The sequence below is a fragment of the Melampsora larici-populina genome (assembly GCF_000204055.1).
Source record: "Melampsora larici-populina 98AG31 unplaced genomic scaffold MELLAscaffold_24, whole genome shotgun sequence".
NCBI classification, from domain to species: domain Eukaryota; kingdom Fungi; phylum Basidiomycota; class Pucciniomycetes; order Pucciniales; family Melampsoraceae; genus Melampsora; species Melampsora laricis-populina.
In genome coordinates, this window is record NW_006768788.1 from 462,065 (window position 1) to 482,377 (window position 20,313).

Here is a 20,313-nt window from a genome sequence, read left to right on the forward strand (position 1 = left end):
CACTTTTGGCAAAAATATCATCGAAAAAAAACAATGCGAGATTCTGAAAAAGTATAGCAACCAGTAGGGTTGTTCAAGAATCTCGCAGGGGAAACCCAGACTATGGAGATTTCTCTAAGAGCTCTAAATCACAATGTTCAGATTCCTCTCTTCAACATCCTTGGCTGATGCGCCTGACACTGAGTTGATTTCATTTTCAAATTTCATTTTTGCTTCTACTTCTCAATCACAAGCACCTAGATATTCGAGTAGATGATCATCATACTTGTATCAGGGTGCGATATTGATTTGGGAGGATAGTTGGAGCTAGTTGAAGGCGTACGAAGAGCACATACGGTCAAGGGAAGGGTTCAACTTTCTGTGGCTTTCTTGCGTTTGTGAATCATGAAGAACCAGGAGGAGAAGAAACTTCAAGTTCAGATCCTTCGAGCGGTGCAATCCAATCCGGTCAGGTCTGCAGTTACACTGCTCGGCTACTTGAAAGGGTATCTTGAGCGAAAGAGGGGTAGAGAGGGGCTCTCCGCGAGACAGTTGCACACGGTTGGATTCAGGTCATGGTCATTCCACAGACTCGATTTTAATTGAGTGGTGAGTAGAAACGCGACATTTACAAGCACCGCATTCATCAAACCAGATGAATTCATCGATCACGAAAACCCGAGTCTTGATCAAAATACATCCGACAACTCATAAAAGCTCATGAAGCTCTTTCACTGTCAGGTCGAAACACGAAAATTTCAAAGAAACCAGTTTTCGGATTGGACTCGCTCAGAGCTCAAAGTTAATGAAGCTGCACGTCACGTCTTGTAAGACTTCATACTCAGATATTGAAGAATGACTCATACTCGGCTTTCCTCGTTCGTATTGACAATGTTTGTCATCTCAATGATAGAGAAAGTAAATGAAACAAAATGAAGATCATAACGCTTGATACCCGGTTCAAGATGTGATCATTCTGAGTTACTCTGAAACTGAAAGCTCAGACCACAAGGTCAGTAAGCAAGCGTATAATACCCTTCATTCTACGTTTTGATTAAGGTTTTTTCTGATGGGTTCAAGCTATAAAACCTACGATGAAGAATTTTGTCAAGGTTGGTTTTTAAGAACTTCCAAGATTACTTCCTCGTCTAATCTCACAAATCAAAATCATTCTGAATATTTTGAATCAGTATTTATCTCTATATTTTTCTTAGGACAGGGTCTTGATCCCATCTTTTTTATTTATTTATTTGAAAAACTTATCTATCTGTTTTTGAAAAACATCAAGACTTCAAGAAAAAATGTTATCATTCGCTATGAGTACCACTACGCTACGACGTCAAGTTTTATTTTTTATTTTGGTTGGTATGATTGTTAATCAGGTATTGGCAGTAGGACATCAAACTTCTCACTCCACAATCAGGCGAGCAGTTCAAGAAAGTAAGCTTACACTTTGCTTCTATATATATGTATATATGATCCAGAGATGAGTTACCTACCTTCAAAAATTTATTATGTCAAAATATTTTATAGAAAAACGTCATAGAGCTTCTCATCATTCATCTCGAAAGTTCCACAATCAAAAGAAAGCTAATTCTTATGTCTCGACATCAAAGTAAGTCAAACTTTAATTTACTACAAACTAATATAGAAAACTTATAAGAAATATAGTACTCTCTTTAAAAAAGTTTCTGATATTTATTCCTTTTTGTGTGTTAAGCAGATCTCAACGTTCGTTAAACGAATCTTGTTCTTCTGACGAAATCCCATCAGATTTTTCAATTTCAGCTGATTATTCTAAGATTCAATCAGCCAATACTTCAGACTCGGATGCCAATGACTCATCATACGTGACCTCCTCGGGCAACTTGACGTCCTCAGGTATACTTCAGACTCGGATGCCAATGACTCATCATACGTGACCTCCTCGGGCAACTTGACGTCCTCAGGTAACTTGACATCCTCGGCGAACTCGACGTCTTCGGCTGACTGGACATCCTCGGACAACTTGACTTCGAATTCCAATATCACCTCAGATGATAATTCTACTCCCAACGAAAGTGATGGTTACAAGCCGAAGAAGACCAATCGTACTACGATCTCACTAGTCTCCTCAGGTTATGTTTCCACCTCGGATGGGAACCAAACCACCAGTGATTCTGGTAACAACAACACCAATGCTACTTCTTCTAGTGCTACAAACCAGACCACCACTGGAACCACTTCGAGTTCACTCACTGGAGTATTTTCCTCAAGTTCTATGAAACAGAATGATTTATTGTAAGTTTTGATTCTTCTCCAAAAATTAAATTATTTACACACCAAGCAATTCTATTTTTTTTGTTTCGAAATACAGCTTAGGGTTTTTACCTGATGATGGTTCATCAGGAGGTGATCGTCAAACAATGGAACAAATCAATTCAGCCCTAAGTTCCAAATCTTCTGGTTATGGTTGGTATTCTCAACTATCCGCTGGGAAAACGTATGATGGCTCTCAACTCTTGGCCGTCATGGATGATGTGAAAGCTTGTAATTGTGTGTTTCAACCTGCAGTAATGCCTACTTCTGGTTGGAGTGGGCTTACAAGTGATGATAACAGTCAAGCTGTAGCTATGTGAGTTGTTTCTGTGATTGATTTTTTTTGCTAATTCTTGTTCTCAAAAAGATTTCTAATTAATTTTTCTTGCGTTTGCTACGCGATTGAATAAATGCACTGTAGTGCTCAAGTGATGAAGAAGTTTACTGATGAAGGGATACCTGTTTGGTTAAGATTTGCTCATGAAGTCAACTAGTAAGTATCTTTAAAAAACTTGTTGAATTTTATCCACCTTTTCTTCTTTTACACACGATGAAAATCCTTCAATCTAATTCACTTGAATATTTGCAATAGTTATCAAACAGATGGAACTTACCAAGGAACATCAGAAGATTTCAAAAAAGGTTGGGCAGCCGTCTCAGCCGCCATAAAGTCAATTGCACCAGATGTAAAGATGTGGTGGACACCAAATGTGGCATCAGCAGATGAATATGTAAAATATGAACCTTATGATCTTTCAACAGTTGATTTAGTTGGTATAGATTTTTATCCTAAAAAACTTACTGGGTCTGATTTTATTGATACCATGAAAGCTTTTCATGATAAGTATGCAGTAGATGGTAGAATGTTTGCGATTGGTGAAACTGGGTAAATACAATCTCAAGACGAAAACTTTTTTGGAAATCATTTGCACTGATTTTAACCTTTGTTTTTATTTGAATTCAATTGTCAAAAAGTCTCGGATATGCAGGTTCAGTTGATGAAAAGTTTAAATGGTTATCAGAAATCGCAGCAGCTAAAAGTTCAATGCCTCAATTTATTACCATGTCATGGTTTAACTTTCATAAAGAATGGAATTATAGAACTGTAGGAGAAAGTGATCTTAATTCAAAGTTTACTTCTTTTCTTGCTTCTTAAAGCATTTCTTTTTTTTCATTTACAATGTACATAGCAGAATCTCTCTGATTTTCTTTATGGTTCAAATATTTTTATTTTCGTTTTGTTTTGTACATATTGCAACTTTCTTTTTCGTATTTCTAATCTTTGAAAGATATCTGTACATATTTTTGGATCATGATTTTGAACCTTTTAGTATCTACACATCCTTATCTGTGTACTATATAGCCAAGTCTCTCAATGTATTTTCAAACTGACAGTATCATTCCTTCAAAAGAATTGTATGCACTCTATCATAACTCTTTGTGTTTGTACATATAAATCTCTTTCATTTCTATCCTTTGCGAAGATGACTGTACAATTCTATTGACAATGTACACTTAAACTGATTTTTTCACGCATGTGCTTCCCTATAAACTTTGAACTTGAAGTTGTTCTTGATATGCCATTCAATGTTCTTGGGATGTCTTAGTTAATATGTACCGACAACCTAAAAATCAGTCTTCTTGGTCTTATGACTTTCAGAACACCGTTCTAACACGAAGAAATGTTTCATCTCAAACCCGCTTCACTACCGCAAATTTAATACATTTTGAATATCAGAAAATATATTCGTTTTTACTCAGAAGAAACTCATCAAGCTGTATTGATGAGCAGAGTGAAGATATAAGTTTGATCACTATTACAACAAATTCATCGAAAAAATCTTCATGTATGACAATCATCTTACTTTTACCATACAAACTTTTAAGTTGCAAACCAAAAGAAGCCTTGAAGTGATCCAGTACATCAACTTTTCAACGTTCAAATGACATAGAATAACCACCGGTCTCATTCTAAAGTCCAAAAACCAAATCAAAGAAGATCAGTAAACCAAAAACCGAGAGTTCAACAAATCCAGAAAATCCAAAAAAACCAATCGTAATCAACAACAAACTCACAGGTGTGAATTTGAAATGATCAGTTGAAAGCCCGAATTTTCCTAAAACAGTATTCCCAAGAGTTTTAAGTTTGTCCATCATCTCGGCTTTTTCTTTTTCACTTCTTTCGGAAATCAATAAAGGTAATCGAGCTTGAGCCAATCTAATTTCTTTAAGGAGTGATACAGGTAGATCTGGAAGATTGGCTAGTGTATTATAATCTGATCGGATTTTTGGTTGTGTAGGAAAAAAGAGTTCATTATTTAACTAAAAGGAAGAATCGAGCTATAATCGTGATAGATCTGATGAAGATGGGTAAGCTTACCATCTAATGCGGCTTGTAAAGATGCCCAGGTATCCAACTTCTCATTTCCTTGCGCTCGCCTATGTAAAGCCTTTTGATAGGCTGGATCATCTCGTAGAGCTACAGTATCCATCCCATCCAAGTAGTAAGTCAAAGGCGTCAAAAAACAAAGCACAATCACGTGTCAGAGAAGAGACGAGTTATCAAACCAAGCTCTGAAGAAAGAAGACCGGCTTACAAGCTGTAGATGCCTCCACGGCAGACTTCCAATCTTCCTAGTTCAAAGAGTTCAGTCCAAACCAACACATCATGTTCTATACTAATTGTATAATGAAAAGACTCTGATCAAATGAAAATAGGATCTGAAAGTTGACTTACAAGTTTGAGATGACAGGCAGCACTATTTGCGTTAAGAGTAGCTCGTAAATTACATAAACGAGGGTCTAAATTCGATTGTTCCGATTTGATTTGATGATCCAGTTTGTTTTCATTTGATGGTCCTTGCCTAGGTTCATGATGAGTTTCATCATTTATCCCATCATTTCGATCATCTGAGAATCCTTCATTTCCAAGTGATAGTGAGGTATTTTGTGTTTCGGATTCATCATGACTTTTTCCAATTGGAGGTAGTTCAAGTAAAGCTTCATTATAACTATTTAACGCTTTTTGCCAATCTCGTCTACTAAATTGAAGGTTTCCATTTGTTTTAAGTTTTTCAATTGAACTGATCAAATGTTCTATTGGATCTGTTACTGTATCATGAAATATTAATGATCCTTCTTCTTCTTCTTCCTCTTCTTCGTCTGTTTGACTTTCTGGTTTTGAGATTGAAATCGTTGGTAATTTTGAACTGTTTGATTTTGGGATGGTTGATTGAGATGATGATGATGATGAAGATGATAGTTCTTCAAATCTATCGCTATCAGAGCTTGACATTTTCTAGTGAGTATGTTTTATGTTTTCTTGAATCTGTTCTTGTTGTTGACTTTGATAAGAACTTCTTTCAAGGTTTCGAATCCAATTTCGTATTGGAAAAGTACTCGATCACTTTCACTTTTGACAATTTCAACACGGTCCCGGGTATCCATCACGTCGTCCGGATTTCAAATCACTTCATTCCTCTTGGTTCGGCTTGAGTTGGATTTGGCAGCTGAACCACCAGACTTCACATCATTGAATATTGAACCAGTCATCCTACTTGCTTATCTCATCTGACTTGGAAAACTCTGATACCTGATTTCAAAACCAATCAGAAGTTAATTTCTTTAGTACGAGATTTACTGGGAAGTACAACAATACCCCAATGACATTAGTCTCAAAGCTCAGATGGACTTTACCGAAGACCATTTCCCTAGGGCCAGGCTCATTACATCCAAGGAAAGATACATTTAGCTTGTCAAGATCATATTCGAGGATAGGAAAAAAATGGAATTCAAATTCAACTCGATCAACCGGATCTATGACCCGTATCAATTCGACAAAACGTCCGAAAATCTCAGATCAGAAATGGTCAACTGGAATGGTATTTCTTACATCCACTTTGATCGGATCAGTTGTTAGTCACAGTTTACACTCTGTTCAAATCAAAAACACGAAAGAAAGAAAAAAACTTGAAAGAAAAAAGGATTTTGAATCATGATGATTTGAACATGATGATGATTTATCTAGATGTATGTTGTTGGACTAAAAGCTCAACTACGAGCCAACCCAAAAGATCATCAAGAAAACCCATCCGTTAAAGTACCTCTAGAATCCGATTTTAGTGAGGCGTTAGAAACTCTTAAAGGTTTGATTCCTTTGGAATGTATTTCTTGGAATCGAGATGATCTTTTACTTCATGGTTCATCTGCTTGGAGTTGTTGAGTGTTTTTTGTCTTTCTTTTGGTCAAAGTACTCAATCATTTTCAATCATGGTCAGAAAGTATCTTATGAACACTCTGGTTTGACTCAATATGGATCATCATAAATGTAGATCATGCTCCAGATTGTCTTCCAGGTGCGATACTATACCCACGTTCAACACAAGATGTAGTCAAGATAGTAGAAGTCAGTAATGATGGAAAATCTATTCCAAATCTTCTATATAGAGATCAAACCTGATTTTAGTGAACATTTTGTTTTGCAGACAGCTAGTAGGTATCACATACCACTGATACCTTACTCTGGTGGAACTTCATTAGAAGGTCATTTCAATCCACCATCATCTGATCTTCACACAAATCAATCCAAGAATCAATTCGAATCTATTGAAGAAGAGTTAAAACCGGGTTATTCTTTTACTGTTGATTTTTCTAAACACATGAATCAGATTATAACTTTGAATGGTAATCGATCAAACTTCTTGGCCTGACTTCATCTTATCAATCTTGTCATCAGCTTGCTATATACTCACTTTCTACGTGTTTTTCTTTCTTTCTTTCATAATTCTTTGGGAACAGAATCAGATATGGATGTGGTGGTACAGCCTGGAATAAGTTATGATCAATTAAATGAACAACTTAAAACCCGATGTGCTTCTTCGAAACTTTTTTTCCCAGTCGATCCAGGGTAAGAGTTTCGAATCCAAGCCTTGTGAAAACCCAAAACTCTTCTTCCTATATAATTAACTTTCATCCGGCTTTCCTTTGGTTTACAGACCTGGGGCACAGATTGGAGGGATGGTTGGGACTGGTTGTTCGGGTACAAATGCGGTCAAGTAAGTCTTCTTTCTTTTATTCAGTACTACTCATCCAACTCCTTCTTGATCTTCTTTCGATCATCTTTCTTTCTGGTGAAAAAGATATGGGACGATGCGAGAAAATGTGATCAATTTGACGGCTGTGTTACCGAATGGTCAAGTGATCAAAACCCGTCAACGTGCCAAGTGAGATTCGAACATTGAATGATTGCATTGATCAAAGAGTCCTACCTCAACTTGACCTTTGAATATGAATTCTTAACCAGAAAGTCAGCAGCAGGACCCGATCTAACCAAGTTATTCATAGGCTCAGAAGGAACTCTAGGATTGATCACGGAAGTAACCTTAAAACTTCAACCGATCTTACCCACCTCAGTAGGAGTCAGCCATTTTGAAAATGTCGAATCGGCTACTGAAAGTGTTTTGGAAATCCTTAAGAATGGCGTTTCGTTGGCTTGTGTTGAGTTATTGGATGATGTGATGATGAAAGCTATTAATGTGAATATGGTTGGGAAGAAATGGGATGAGAAGCCTAGGTTTGTTAAATCAAATTTAACTGATCTTTCTTATCCTTTTTTGGTTTTGATTTTTTGGTATTTTTTTGAATGTACCTGTAGTCTCTTTTTGAAGTTTTCTGGTACTCATGAACAAATCAAAGCAGATAAAGAATTAACAGGTAAGTCTTTTTTCAACCGATCCAGCTCAAGGCTTACTCCACCTTAGACTTTTTTGTACTGAGTTTTCTTACATTCATTCATTCATTTTTTTGTTTGTAAAACTTAAACCTTTTGAATGATAAAAGCTAAGATTATTAAGTCTCATGGTGGATCTAAGATCAAATTAGCTACATCAGATTCAGAAGCATTAGAAATTTGGGAATCAAGAAAGATGGCCTTATGGTCTTCAATTGATTATGTACCTGGATCAAAAGCTTGGACCACAGATGTTTGTAAGCTTATCACTTTTCAAAAAAAAAAATTCTCTCGATTTTTAAATAACTCGAAATACAAGAAACTCTCAAAAAATCATCAACTGATTTTTGTTTCTTTATTGGATTCTTGTTTTCCAAACCCAAAAAAGGTGTACCGATCTCAAACTTACCAAAATTAATTTCTAAAACCAAACAAGATTTAATTCAAAACGGTTTGATTTCGACGATTGTGGGACATGTAGGTGATGGAAATTTTCATTGTATAATCTTATTTAAGAATCATGATGAGTTTTTAAAAACTAAAGAATCGGTCGAAAGAATGGTTAGATTGGCTCAAGAATTAGATGGTACTTGTACTGGTGAACATGGTCTGTTTGATCCCCTATGTTGTTTTCTTTCTTTCTTTTGAAGGCTTTCTCTTTGAATTAATTTTGTTTTTTGTTTTTTCTTTTTCGTTTTGGTTTTTGGTTTGTAGGTGTTGGGTAAGGTTTCTTTATCTTTTTGAAGTTAAAATCAATCTAATCTTTTATTTTCATCCTTGTGATTTCTTTTTAAATGATCTGATGATATAGTATTGGAAAAAAGGTAAACATCTATTCTTCAAATCTATTCACTCACACCTCAAATTGAACATCTTTGATTTCTTAGTTGACTGATTGGTTTTTTTTGGTTTCGTGATGTTCTCTTAGTGGGCATTAGAAAGAGAATTAGGGAAAGGAACAGTTGATCTTTTAAGATCGATTAAACAACTACTTGATCCGAAAAACATTCTCAATCCTGGAAAACTTATACCTGATCCTAAAAATGATTCATCACATTAACGTTTTTTCATGGATCTAAGGCTTAAAGGGTAAAAATGATGTGAGTTTTTTTCATTGTTCTCTTTCTCAAAGTTTATATCTTTGTTGATCTTGTATATCAAGTAGCAATCACGGAGCAAATATGTGGTTTGGCTTCAAATGATACAGTTGAAGTGGGTCGAGTTCAATGATAAGAGATTATGCTTCTATATGAATTGAAATACAATTACAATTGATGATCTCTTAGGTTTCCTTTTTTGTCTTTGATACTTTTTTTACCGAATTTATGTTCTTTCTTTGCTGATCTGTTGAAAGCGAGAAGAGTTCAGTCAATAACCTCTGTAGATGATTTCCTGATGATCAACCTCTTTGTCTGTACACTTTTCCATATTGTTTCCTTATATGTTGCATGATTCAAGTTTGTCAAATTTATATTATTAGTGAAGAAAAGAACTATAGGGTGGATTCATTTGGTTTGATAGGTTGGTGTTCGTATTTTAGTGAACACCAACTTTTGATACCACCAATCCATCGAGATAAGAAGTTCGGGTTCGGGTCAGTTGCATGAAGTGGTTGACTTGATGATCGGTATTGGAGAATTGTCAAGGATGAGGATTCCAAATGAACCGTTTGTCTCTGTAGGCTTAGCTCATGGTCAACAATGAAATCAGAATCCACTTCAACTTCAAAAGAAAACCAAAAACCAAAAACCAATCATCAGCCCATCTCAGACTTCAATCGAACTTCATGCTTCTTCTTCTTAATAGGTTTGATCGTTCTATTTCTATCATTTCATCATCATCATCACCTTTTGAATCATCAAGACAAATTAAAACTTCCTAATCGATTTGGAATTTGTTCACCGACCAAAAAAATCTATACTCTAGAATCACTACAACCTTTTGTTGAATGTATCGTGATTAAAGATGGATTAATCGTCTTTACTGGTGATCGAACCGATTTACAAAAATTATATATCCTTAGAAATGCAAATCATGAGTCTTTTTGGAAAACATTGGTTTGGAGGTATCGATCTAGAAGATTACAGTTGATTAGATTACCTGATCATTGGTCTATTTTACCTGGTCAGCCTTTTTCTCTTTTCAAATGATAATGAAACGACTTCTTTTGTAAGGATCTGATTCTTTGGGTCTTGGGATTTTTTAAAGGCTTGATTGATGCTCATGCTCATCCTCTCGAATATGGTCAGACTAAGATGGGAGTCAACTTATTAGGTTGTACTTCTACAAAATGTAAATATTTTTCATTGATCATCATGAAAAGAAACCTTTCAAACTTAAGATTAATTAAAAAAATGTATCGGTTTTTGAAGGTATTGTGGATCGGATCGTACAACATATTGAAGCTAGACCAGATTTGATCAATGACCCTCAGAAGATGATTTTTGGTGATGGATGGGATCAAACATTATTCGAACCACAAGAATTTCCAACTGCAGTTGAGTATAAACCCAACTTTCTCGTCTTCCAAATCACCAAATTCTAACACATGTTTCTTTTTCTGACCCCCCCCAAAACATATAGGTTGATCTATCTCAAGATCCTTTATTGATCAATAGACTCATTATCTTACGTCGTGTAGATTTTCATGCGTATTGGTGTTCCAAACCGATTTTAAATCGATTGAATTTATCAAATTCTGATACCAAAATAGATGGAGGTGAAGTTCTGGTTGATCAAGATGGAAAACCAACTGGAATATTTCTTGATAATGCCATGAATTTAATCGGTAAGATATCGACTTTTTTTAGACTTTTTTGAAAATATAAAAGTTGAATAATAAGCTCTTGATGTCTCGATGTAATAAAATACAGATAAGTTAATTCCTAAAAGAACTGATGAAGATCGGTTAAAGTATTTAAAAATCACAGCAAAAGAAATGTTATCGACCGGTTTGACTGGAGTTCATGATGCTGCAGCCGATTTAGAAACCATTGAGTTTTATAAACGTTTGGATGCGAAAGATCAATTACCATTTAGAATTTATGCTATGGTCAATTGTGGTGATGAGTTTTGTGGTGATAAGGTTCAGGTATATGAAGGCTTTAAACTTACGATTAGGTGAGGATTTTTGATAAGTTTTGGATTTTGTTTTGTTTTGGATGGTCAACTTGATGAGATGGTTTGAATTTATGACGTGTGGTAGGAGTGTAAAGTTGTTTATTGATGGTGCATTAGGATCTTGGGGTGCAGCTATGTGGGAACCATATTCAGGCGAGTCTCTTTCCTTACCCTTGACCCCCCCCAAAAAAATCAAACCAATTCAAAGATCTGACCCGATTTTTTTTCCAAATAGACAATCCAAGTACGAATGGAATCTTAAGAATCGAACCTAAAGTCTTCAAACCATTAATGAAACGATGGGTCAAATCAGGATTTCAAGTCAATTCACATGCGATTGGAGATCGAGCCAATAGTTTAGTACTAGATGCTTATGCTGAAATCTTATCAGAATTAGAAGGAAATACCAATCGAGATGGAGATCTTAATGATTTTAAAAGTTCTAATCCATTAAGACTTAGAATTGAACATGCTCAGGTTTTGAAACCGGCAGATATTGTAAGGATGGGTCAGATGAATATCTTGGCTAGTGTTCAACCAACACATGGTACGTTTGTTTGGCTTGATGAAATTGATTGGTATACGATTTATAATGATGAATTGATTTCTTATTGGTTGAGATATTAGCTGTGGCTGATATGGATTATGCTGAAGCAAGATTAGGATCGGATAGGATTCAAGGAGCTTATGCATGGAAAAGTTTACAAGAGTGAGTTTATATTTAACAATATAAAATATGTTGGAATGGATTTTGAATGGTTGATCTGTACGATGAATTTGTTTTGTGTGATATGGAATAAAATTTGATAATCATATAGAGCAAATGTGACATTGGTATTAGGTTCAGATTTTCCAGTTTCACCAGTTTCACCTTTTTTAGGAATTCATGCAGGATTAAGTCGAAAGAAACCGCTGAAAAATGATTCATTACGAAAATCAAATCCAGCTTGGTTTCCAAATCAAAGGATTTCAAGTCTTCAAGACATCATTAAAGGATTTACAATCTCATCAAGTTTTTCAAGTTTTTCTGAAAGTCAACTTGGAAGTTTAAGTCCTGGGAAGTTTGGGGATTTGATGATACTTGATTTGGATTTGATGAATGATCAAGATGATGAGATTAGTCAAGATGATTTAGAAGATTTGGTTTTGAAGGTTAAAGTTAAAGGAACTATTCTTGGTGGGAAATTAGTTTATGATGATTTAATAGGATTACATTGGGAGTAAACATGTGGTATATATATATTAGATGAGGTTTGGTTTGGTTTTTCAAAAAGTGTACATTTTTATATTTCTTTTGATTTTTTGGGGGATATATTATAGCTTTATTGTAGATTAAAAGACAGCTGGTCTTTGAATACACTATGAAGATTATATGAAAAAGTATATGGGTCATCAGGGTAATCATCATGAAGTGTTTAAGGGTGTGGTAGTAAAACAATGAAACAATTGGTCGGGGCTTTGTATCTGTGTGAAATACTGGGTTAGTTTGTATACTAGGAAGATTTTCAATCAGATTGATCATTGGCTTTTGGGATACTTTTTGGATATGGGATTATTCTTTACACTATCAACATACATTTAACTTGGACTGAATTATTTTAAAGGTAGTCTGGTATGGATCTCAAACCTTGGATGGAATCTTTCTGAGGTTTTCATCCATGGTATTTATTGATGCATCACAAGACTTCTGGTTGGAACTTTGAAGAAGATTTATTCAAGGATTTGTATCCAATGGTGAGTTTTATTAATTGTTTTGTGTCAAGGTGGTTTTTGAAGACTGGATGAAAAAAGGTAGGCTTGCTCATATAAAGCAATAATAGAAAAAAAATGGTCAGAAAAGAATCAGAGTTTTTTTTGTGTAGTTTTTTTTAGAACATCAGGAATCCAAGTTTTAGTAAGTTCTGATTTTCTTATGTTCTGATTTAAAAAAGTGGATAGCTATTAATTATGATGATTTTTGTGCTACAACTTGATTAATTGTTTATGATTTTACTTTCTGTAGGTTTTGTTCTGTAGGTACCTCTCTCCTCCCACAAGGACTTTTTGCCATCTTTAGGAAACCCACTGAAGCTGGCTTTGAACAGCCTGTTTCTCTCCAGTGACTGTCAGGTGACCAACAGGTGATCCTCCTAGGAACATCCTTTGGAATATGGCTGTGAGCCAACCCTGAGCATATAGGGCCTGTGTACATAGTAATCTCAGCACTGTAGCACACCAATGATTGTGCCTGTGATAGGTGCAAGGTTTTAATTGTTTAGAGAGCTCTCCATTGAAACAAGCAATGAAGGTTGGATTCCCAAAGACCTAGAAGACGTAGCATTCAATCTCAGATTTTGAGTATTGGTTGGTATTGTGATTGAATCTGTAGGTGGAGAGCCAGAGTGCCCCCTTACAGGAGGTAATGTATCTTGCCTGACCAGTAAAGTGGGTGGGATGGTTTAAGAATTCATGTTTCTTATTATCTTATACACTAATTTATGAATAACTCGTCTTGAAACTTATTATTCAAAACTGGGAAGTTTGGGTCATAAGAATTATTATGATTCTTAGTTGCTAGTAAGATGAAGAATGGATCAGATTGAAACTAAAAGGTGAAGAGGGAAAGCTTCTTATACCACATATTCTTTACATCGACCTGGGATATCTGACTAGCTGATGACATAAAATTTGTTGATTTTGCCATTTGACTTTTCTACAAACTAGAAGATTCAGATACCCCTTTTGGGCAAAAAGGTTTCACAATGTCTTTGTGTGATACAAAGACTCCTCTCCTGTTGTTGATTTCCTATTGTACCAATCATGTCTTCATGGACTGGCTCCACATCTTGTTCATTATGTAAAGATGTATAATTTTAGTGGTTCTAATATGTGGAAAATTGTCATACTACCAAAATGAGACCAAAAAATGAAACTCTTCAGGCATGATGGGCTGACTTGAAAAGGAAACATAATGGGAGATTTACTGAAGGCATGGGTTAAATTGATGAGAGATCAGCACAGAGAGACTTGGTCTTCAAAAGCTCAAACCTCAATTGTGCATAGATCATCAATAGAGGTTGAATTACAAATGAGTCTGAGTAAGAGCTGGGTGTTTGTATTTGATTGGACAAGTATTCATGCAAAGGCAATTTGCAAGGAATGATTATGGTTTGGTTTTGACATGGCACAAGGAATCACCTTGGTCCACTTTGTGAGATTTCACTTTGCCTTACCCTAGGTGCAAGGAAGAAACAGCAAAAGGTTCCTAGAAAATTTCACTGAGTGCTAATGTCATGCTAGGCTGATGATAAATCACTACTAGGTTTTGATCCATGGGCATGGCCAAACTCCTTTGCACTTATCTGATGTGTTGTTTCAAAAAGAGAATATAATTGATTTGGGAAAAGTGTAGCAAAACACCCCAGTATCATTTATGTTTTGTACTGAGCCTTTGCTCCTTTTCCAGGAACTCTGTGTCTAGGAAAGGGTTTTCTTGTCATCTTCTTTTCCCCTGGTGTTTTTCTTTCTGCCATCTCATCCTGGTAGCTTATTTCTGTACACTACAGTAAACGTTTGATGCATGAAATGACTGAAAAGTATAGTAAAAGTCAAAACCCACCATTGATTGTGAGAAAAAAATACTCTGGGTTTTTGAAAAATAATTGTTTGGCAACTCAAAACCAAAGCCAAATTATCTGATACAAAATAGAGTACCCAGGTGTTTTTCCCTAGATCATAAGATTACCAACTCATCTTTTTGGGGCTGTAGTTGAGATTTTGGGTATCTGAACCTGAACTTTTTGGTTTTATTTGAGAAGCTAGAAAACTTGTAAAGAAGACTAGGGATTTCTGGTTTGTATCCCAATATCTTGAAATTCTGATTTGAAATTTTCTCTCAATCGGTTTCAAGAATATCACCACAATGCATCTTTCATTCATACTCACTTGATTGCTTTATCTCAACTTTTGTTAAAACATGTCTTTAAATCATCCATCATTGTTGTGATATCTTACATACATAATGTGTGATATACTGTCCTAATTGGTCTTATGTTGTCAAAGCCTTCAGGTGTTATGAAATGCGCGAATTCAGATTCTGGAATGAAGTCTCAAGACAAACAAGTATTATGAAAATATGTACGGATTTAGATGAAATTGGTAATGTGTGACAGGTATTGTGTCTATGTTGGGAATTTGATTTGTCTGGTCTGGGAATAAGCCGTCTGTGGCTTGAAGTGTTTTCTTTTTCTCTTAGAGCATCCCCAACGTGCCAGGAACTGGAAACCTGGTACAGGTGTCACAAATGACACTTGGACACCTGTATTTCAGCTTAAGCTTCAGTAGGCAGCACCGCGCAAGCTGAATAAGAGATTTGGTTTTCTACCCCTGTCTAAGGATAGGACACGATCAGATCAATCACATGGATCGGCCGCTTGATCTGATCGAGGTTGTGGTAATGTGTGCTTCAAGCTTTGAGATAGGACACGAAGGAACAAAAGAGGCAAGTTTTGTGGTCTCAACATGTCCAAATCGTGAGAAATCATGTTTTCCGAGGTTTCTGGCTCAGCTAGAAACAATTGGAACAAACCGTACGTATTCCAGCTGGCGGAATAAACGAAGTCGCACCCATGGCCAACTGTGCGACTTTTTACTCGCGCTGGAGGCTGTTTTTCGGAAAATCTTTGCAAACGTAATTTTGACATTATGTTTCTGTCAGAAATGCTAGGTAAACCCTATGTAAAGGTTACGTTTCCGGCGGCGCGTTGGGGATGCTCTTAGTGCTTTTATTTGTAGTCCGCTTGGCCGTGTTTTCATGGTATATCATCTCTACTTACAACTAACATTCATCAAACTCCTTGCATCTGATAGTATTATTAAAGTCACTCATCTTTTCAAACCTGATCTTTCATTGTACCACCTGTTGCTTGTGCACAGGTTTGTTTTCTATTCTCTTTACTTTTCTTTCTCTGATTTCACTTGTACTAATAGTTGTGATGCTTTAGGTTTGTCTTCTATCAGCTCACTTGTAGCTTTGAGGCTTGTTGCCATACTTACACCTGACCTGTTTACCCCAGGTATGATAAGTTTGTCTCTGATCAAAAAGAATCTTATTATTAAAGTCACTCATCTTTTCAAACCTGGTCTTTCATCATACCACCTGTTGCTTGTGCACAGGTTTGTCTTCTATCAGCTCACTCGTAGCATTGAGGCTTGTTGCCATACTTACACCTGACCTGTTTACCCCAGGCTATTCTTTGTCAAAACGGCAACACTTGTTGCCATACTTACACCTGACCTGTTTACCCCAGGCTATTCTTTGTCAAAACGGCAACATTTCTCAAAGCTCCTCTGAGCCTATAACTTTGTTACTTTTCAATCATGAGGTTGTGGATACTATTATGTAATTGAATTCTAATTAAACTTCATCATTCTTGAATTGAGCTCAACCCAAAACATCATGACAATTGTGTCATCACAGTGTCGTCATCATCATCACCATTACAATATTCATTTCCATTATCTTGTTGTTTTGAGTCATGATTTGTCCAATGAAGAAAAGTGATGATATTGATAAATCAATGATATCTTTGAAATGATGATTTCAACAAATTGATGGTTCAAAAATTGATGGTTCAATTATGCATAAAATGATGCAATTGATGAAGCAATGCTATTCATAGTGTGATGGTGTCAATAAAAGGAGGATATTGAATCTAATTAAAAGGTGGTGGAGTTGGAGTAGCAAACACTACAAAAAAGTTAATCTTTACTGAGTGGAAAAGAAAACTAATGACATAGAAAGATGCTGAGGCAACAGGAAGAGCGCTAAAATACTGAAAAAATATGCACCTTGTTCCTAGACGTTGAGGTGTCATGATGAGTATTTTTTTAGGACCCCGGATAAGTCTTATAAATGATAGGGATGGAAAATTGGTCAAAACCTCCTAATTCATACCTCTTTTTTTGTTTTTTTGAGGCCATTAATTCCTGTTTCATCCCTAACCTAAAAGCCAGGTTTTTAAGACTTTTGGAAATTAACTCCCCTACATCCCTGACATTGGAAAGCTGGTTTTGGAGAATTTTTGGGGACTTCAATTTTGTTTCTGGAACATTGGAAAAGGCAAATAATCTTGATGTGATTCTTGTACCTAGATCAGCTATTTCAATGTACAAAATTTGTTTCAACATGGGTGAATACTCCTCAGAGTAAAGGGAAGTCAGAAAAAATTGATTTTTGAATGAATGCAAGCTATGTCCCTTGTGCACAACTCAACTTGCATATGAGCAACTTGTGTAAACACTTGTTGAATATGACTTTCTGTTTGTTCCTTTCAAGGTTAATGGAGAAATAACATATGAAATGGGATATTAAAGATTCATTCCTCCACATCCCTAACATGTGACCAGGACCGGGGCGGATAATTCCTTTTTCATCCCTAACATAGCAAAAATTGGAGGGTATGATTCATTCCTTTTTCATCCCTAGGGTTTATAGGACTTATCCGGGGTCCTATTTTTTTGTATTTTACACACAAATATTGGTTAATGTACTAACAATAAAGGCTGAAAATCATCAAAAACCCACCTGTAACCATACCTGAAATTTGGCCCATGATTTTGAAGACAGGATTTTGAAATCTTCAAACATCAATAACTTTTGAAGTTCTGGATCAAATAACTCAATTTCAAGTTCATAACCAAGGTGAGTCTTCCCTCTACATTTATTATTGTGACCTCACATCTGTAGCTGGTCTGTGAAAGATCCTACAGAGCTATTCATGTAGAATTGTTTGAACAGATGTAGAGTGTTTACATGACAAGATAACACCTTGGTACCTTTATGAAGTGTAAAGGAGAATGGTTTAGCTTTTGAATGAACCAATAATCAAGTTATTTGGAGCAGAATTGCAAAAGTTATTGAAGTTTTTAGACCACAAAATATTGTTTTCATAATCATGACCCAAAATTCAGGTATTGTTACAGGCGGGTTTTTGATGATTTTCAGCCTTTATTGTTAGTACATTAACCAATATCTGTGTGTAAAATACAAAAAAATACTCATCATGACACCCCAACGTCTAGGAACAAGGTGCATATTTTTTCAGATTTTTAGCTCTTTTCCTGTTGCCTCAGGATTTTTCTATGTCAGTAGTTTTCTTTTCCGCCGGGCAAAGATTACATTTTCTGTAGTGAAAGTGAGCATAGTAAAGGGATTTATGAAGAGATGGAAGCAAAAAGTTGAAATTTTGATAATTTTCAAGGGTTTATGTAGATACCTGACATGATTGTCCAAATTATCTGGTATGATATTCTCAAAGATTGGGCTACCAAACATCAAGAATTATGTTTCAATTGCAAAAATAACTTGTAAAATCATCTCAACCAAACAGGCCCTTAGCTTTCTTGAACCCTCTTGAATGTCACCTCCAACCCATCTCAAGTGAAAGATCTTCCTTGTTCCACTATCTGTTTACAACTCTAGCAGGAATGCCAGTGCGATTTTCTTGCCAGAGACCATTACATAGAGGTCTTTACTCTAAGACCCACCACCAGTAAGTCTCACCTCAAGATTTTCCTCAAGAGAAGCCTGACCACAAGAAACAAAACCCAACATCTTGCTCCCAAGCTAACCAGCTAAAATTTCCTAACTGGTTTTATCTCCTTTCAAGAAATTACGAACTTGCAAACCCACAATCACCCTATACCCACACTCTGTATAGAAAACAGTTTTAATGACATCAATATCTGTTGCCACAGGCAAAAAATGGTTCAGCAGACACATTACCTGCATACCAAGAAGATGGTGAGCAAGAGCAACAACCTGCGAGCGGTGTGATTCAGGGACGAGTGACAAATGGCAGCTGAGGTTGCCCTCACTTTAACCTTTGAACCCTTGATTTAGGTCACAATAATGCAAGTCATGCTACTCATTCCTCACCACCTTCTTGATCATGAGGACTGTTCTGGACATGCAGCCACTATTGAGGCACATTCACCAATATGATTTGTTGCCAGTTCAAGCCCGGGTGAGGCCATTTTTTGAAATTTCAAAAGTCCGACTTGGATCCGGCCGCAGGACTCACCGTTGGCAGTACCGGCTGTAACAGGTCGGTCGCAACTGACCCAGAAATTGGACAACCACAGTGAAGAAACACCTTTTGACAATCCATCTCCTTTACCATCAACTGACCGAATTCACCTTTGACCTCCCCCGGTATCCTTTTTTTCTACATCAAGACGTGAATCTTACACGGGGACTTCAAGCTAACTTCAAACATCGCGCCCATTGTTGGCTATACAGCCCACAGCATATTGCCATTCACCTAAACTTCGTCAAAATTGAGTCAGGTCTCAACGATTGTGACATTGCTCAGCTCATTGCCTCAGGACGGTGCTGCTGTGATACTCGAAGCGGCTCTAGAAACACGTTTGAAGCAAGGTGTGCTTAAATCAGATTTAAAATTTTGGATCAATTACAATCGATTGTTGTTTTTTGGAAGGTCGGTGACTGATTCATCTGTGTTTCTATTCCTTTAGTGCCTCGTATGAGTGCTTCTGGCTTGCTAGGAAGGATACAACGTAAAGGGCTACTTGATATAATGGTTACTGATGAATTGTGATATATTATTGTTTGACACTTAAACTATGAAAAAACACAGAGAAATGCAAATTGCCTAGTTAAAAGTTCTAACTGTGTCCAAAACCACCTGGTGTGTCCTGCCTGCTCCACCCCATTTGATTCGGTAAGACCCCTCTGCTCAAAAAACAATTCAACGCCGTAACCATCGGCGACAATCACTGCCAAACTTCCTCAAAACTTGAACTTTTCTTCACCCCTTAGGATTTCATTTGGGTCAACGGGACTTCGTCAAGAAAACAATTGCTCATTCAAGTGACAAAAAAACCAAGCTGACACTCACCTAATCAAACAATCAAAGTCCTTTTTTGAGACTAAGCGATCCTTGAGGTCGGTGTTCATTCTCCGCGGCCATTCTCAGCCGCTTCACATCTTGAGGTTTTAGCTGCGCTTGCCATATCTTCGGCTTGACAGCATTTGTGTCCTGCAATTCATCCCGGTTGGATTCCTTGAGCGAACGCATCAGCGACTTTGGTTTGGATCGTCCTCTCCACCTTCTCAATCGTCAAGCATTCCTCGCACCAGACTCTCCATCGACTTCGCCTTCTATCCTCCCAAACTCTGACCCGGT

At 36.5% G+C, this 20,313-nt stretch overlaps 4 protein-coding genes across 4 annotated transcripts; 3 read left to right on the forward strand and 1 right to left on the reverse strand.

Annotated features, from left to right (window-relative positions):
• Positions 1-1,047: 1,047 nt before the first annotated feature.
• MELLADRAFT_72137 (family 26 glycoside hydrolase) lies at positions 1,048-3,990 on the forward strand (the record flags this gene model as incomplete). Its single annotated transcript, XM_007411201.1, has 8 exons — positions 1,048-1,419; positions 1,513-1,594; positions 1,700-1,711; positions 1,861-2,259; positions 2,336-2,593; positions 2,699-2,770; positions 2,870-3,163; positions 3,253-3,990. 8 exons carry the CDS (start codon positions 1,281-1,283, stop codon positions 3,431-3,433), a joined length of 1,437 nt encoding a protein of 478 aa, XP_007411263.1.
• Positions 3,991-4,209: 219 nt separating this feature from the next.
• On the reverse strand, positions 4,210-5,572 carry MELLADRAFT_107579 (uncharacterized protein; the record flags this gene model as incomplete). Its single annotated transcript, XM_007411335.1, has 5 exons — positions 4,210-4,248; positions 4,354-4,553; positions 4,658-4,756; positions 4,875-4,911; positions 5,015-5,572. 5 exons carry the CDS (start codon positions 5,570-5,572, stop codon positions 4,210-4,212), a joined length of 933 nt encoding a protein of 310 aa, XP_007411397.1.
• Positions 5,573-6,689: 1,117 nt separating this feature from the next.
• On the forward strand, positions 6,690-9,065 carry MELLADRAFT_88016 (uncharacterized protein; the record flags this gene model as incomplete). The annotated part of the gene is made up of 11 exons (XM_007411202.1): positions 6,690-6,960; positions 7,075-7,183; positions 7,272-7,331; positions 7,416-7,499; positions 7,580-7,849; positions 7,931-7,989; positions 8,116-8,262; positions 8,394-8,612; positions 8,720-8,726; positions 8,817-8,829; positions 8,934-9,065. The coding sequence occupies 11 exons, from the start codon at positions 6,690-6,692 to the stop codon at positions 9,063-9,065; spliced, it is 1,371 nt and encodes a 456-aa protein (XP_007411264.1).
• Positions 9,066-9,791: 726 nt separating this feature from the next.
• Positions 9,792-12,349, forward strand: MELLADRAFT_88017 (uncharacterized protein; the record flags this gene model as incomplete). Its single annotated transcript, XM_007411203.1, has 10 exons — positions 9,792-9,819; positions 9,869-10,129; positions 10,214-10,297; positions 10,378-10,502; positions 10,589-10,793; positions 10,879-11,125; positions 11,184-11,282; positions 11,371-11,672; positions 11,753-11,834; positions 11,944-12,349. 10 exons carry the CDS (start codon positions 9,792-9,794, stop codon positions 12,347-12,349), a joined length of 1,839 nt encoding a protein of 612 aa, XP_007411265.1.
• Between the last annotated feature and the right edge of the window lie 7,964 nt (positions 12,350-20,313).